The sequence below is a fragment of the Grus americana genome, chromosome Z, assembly GCF_028858705.1.
Source record: "Grus americana isolate bGruAme1 chromosome Z, bGruAme1.mat, whole genome shotgun sequence".
Classification (NCBI taxonomy): domain Eukaryota; kingdom Metazoa; phylum Chordata; class Aves; order Gruiformes; family Gruidae; genus Grus; species Grus americana.
Window position 1 is genome coordinate 51,968,796 of NC_072891.1, and position 2,469 is coordinate 51,971,264.

The 2,469-nt window shown below is 63.6% G+C and overlaps 1 protein-coding gene across 1 annotated transcript; it reads left to right on the forward strand.

Moving 5' to 3' along the window:
- The first annotated feature begins 661 nt into the window (after positions 1-661).
- LOC129199817 (E3 ubiquitin-protein ligase rnf146-like) lies at positions 662-1,636 on the forward strand. The gene has a single exon (XM_054810863.1). The coding sequence runs from the start codon at positions 662-664 to the stop codon at positions 1,634-1,636; it is 975 nt and encodes a 324-aa protein (XP_054666838.1).
- The last annotated feature ends 833 nt before the right edge of the window (positions 1,637-2,469 follow it).

Genomic DNA, 2,469 nt, shown 5'->3' on the forward strand with positions numbered 1-2,469 from the left:
AACCCCAGACGCCTGTGCTGGGGCTGCAGCGCTGCTGGGGTGAGCGCCTCGGGAAAGGATGGATGCTGTGGCATCCCCGAGCCATAGACTGTGACGTCACCAAACAATGATGTCACCGATTCCCCAAGCGATGGGTTCTCTCGTCACCGACGGATGGCCTGAGATGTCCCCCAACGACAGACTGTGATGTCACCTAGCGATGGATTGTGACCAGGCGTCCCCTGCTGCTTATATTCGGGTGCCGGGCCACACCCAGCCGGTTCGTGCCCGCACTCCGGCTGAGCAGTTGGCGAGGTTTGGAGTGTTGAGCGAGGCCTTTGGTGCTGGTGTTGTGCTCGGGGAGTTGTTCTGTGCAGCTCTCAGTGCCCGACCCCAGAGCCGTCGGAGGACTCCCCCCGGCCCTGCCAGGTTCAGGCAGCCGGGGCACCCAGGAGGCGCGCTCGCAGCAGCGCAGGTGAGCTGGGAGGGGGCACCTCACCCTGGGGGGCTGCCAGGGTTTCCTCCTTGAGGGACCTGGGCATGTCTTCCACCAGCCAACGGGCCAGCCAATGCTCGTGGCCTCTCCTCCTTTTCTAGCGTGACGCCCGCTGCTGCAGCGCCGGTGAGAGGGAGCGGCTCGTCATCGCCAGCTCCCCCCAGCCCACCGCAGAACATGCAGGCCATGGCCACGGAGCTGGAGGACCGCTGTCCCATCTGCCTGGGCAGCTGGGAGGAGCCCAGCTTCGTGATGCCATGCCTCCACCGCTTCTGCTACCCCTGCATCCTGCGGTGGGCTGAGACCAAGCCCGAGTGCCCCCTCTGCAAGAGGGGAATCCGCTCCATCCTGCACTCGGTGCGGGCGGACGATGACTACGTGGAGCACGTCGTCACACCACCCGTGACTCCACCAGCCGTCGTCCGCCAGGGGGGAGGAGCTCCCAGGCACCCAGCCGCCCACCACCTCCATCACCCTGGAGCACCCCAACGGTGGGCTGCAGAAGGGCTGCCCAGGCGTCCTGTGGGTGGCCTCTACACCCCAAACTGGATGAGCGGTTTGCGCAACAACTCCACGCTCATCCAGATCCTGCAGCCCCTGGTCCAACGGGAGCAGGAGATGATGTTTGCCACCCTCATGGGCACCCCGAACAACCGCGGGCTGGAGAGAGAGCTGCCGGGCCAGATGCTGGGGGTCTCCCGCCAAAACCCCACGGCGACACTGGCGCGACAGCGTGCACGTGTCGCCGTGCAAGGGCGCAGCAGAGAGGCCCACCGTCTGCTGGGACGGCGGGACGGCCGTGCTGCCGGGGGGCGGGAGGGCAGCCCCGCGGGCATCCCAGGCCCCGCTGCCTCCCAGGGAGGGTCTCTCACCCCCAGCGCAGCCCCCTCCGGCAGCCCTGCGAGACCCAGCACGGAGGAGCTGCCCGGCACCTCGTCCGCAGCCCGTGGTGGGGGTCCCGGCAGCCAGCCCTCTGCTCCCGTTGCCATCCCCGCGGAGCAAGAGGAGCCCCAGGAGGAGCCAGGGCAGGCTGTGCCCGGGCCCTCCGCTTCCAGCCAGGGCACCGAAGGCTCCCCTGAAGGGCCCCGGCGACCCCCAAAGAGGAGGACCGGCAGCTCCGACGCCTCTCCAGCCAACAAGAGGCCAGCACCGCGGCGGTGACCCAGCAGGGTGCCTTGGGGGACGGCCAGACCAGGACTGGGCCATCAGCTGGGGCCTGCACCAGCCATCAAGAGCTCCCAGCCCCCCAAATCCCAACATCCCAATAAAAGACAAGCATGAAAACTACACAGCAAGTCTCAGTGTTTCTTTGCCAAGAGGGTGGTCAGAGGCTGCAACAGGCTTCCTAGAGAGCTGGTGGCTGCCCCATGCCTGTCAGTGCCTTACAAAGAGGTGTTTGGACAAGGCCCTGCATTCTTTGATGACTATAACCTGTTAGGGAGGGAGGGGATCCACCTGTCCGGAAGAGGCAAGGCAATCTTTGGCAGCAGGCCGGCCAACTTGGTGAGATGGGCTTTAATCTGAAGGACTCGGGGGCGGGGGTCCAATGCTCGTGCCATTGCATCCAACTGGGGAATAAGCCAGCAAATAACCAGAAAGACAGGGAGGTACTGGAGAGAGTCCAGCGGAGGGCTGCAGAGATGATGAAGGGACTGGAGCATCTCTCCTGTGAGGAAAGGCTGAGAGAGCTGGGTGTGTTTAGCCTGGAGAAGAGAAGACCGAGAGGGCATCTTACGAATGCTTATAAATACCTAATGGGTGGATGTCAAGACCATGGGCCAGACTCTTTTCAGTGGTGCCCAGCAACAGGACAAGGGGCAATGGGCACAAACTGGGACACAGGAAGTTGCATCTCAATATGAAAAAAGCCTTTTCTCTGTGAGGGTGATAGAGCACTGGACCAGGCTGCCCAGAGAGGTTGTGGTGTCTCTTTCTCTGGACATACTCAAAACCCGCCTGGAAGAGATCCTGTGCACCTTGCTCCAGGTGATCCT

What these genes read in the sequence shown, in the direction of transcription:
- LOC129199817 (XM_054810863.1), top strand. Translation starts at nt 662, where the DNA reads ATGGCCACGGAGCTGGAGGACCGCTGTCCCATCTGCCTGGGCAGCTGG.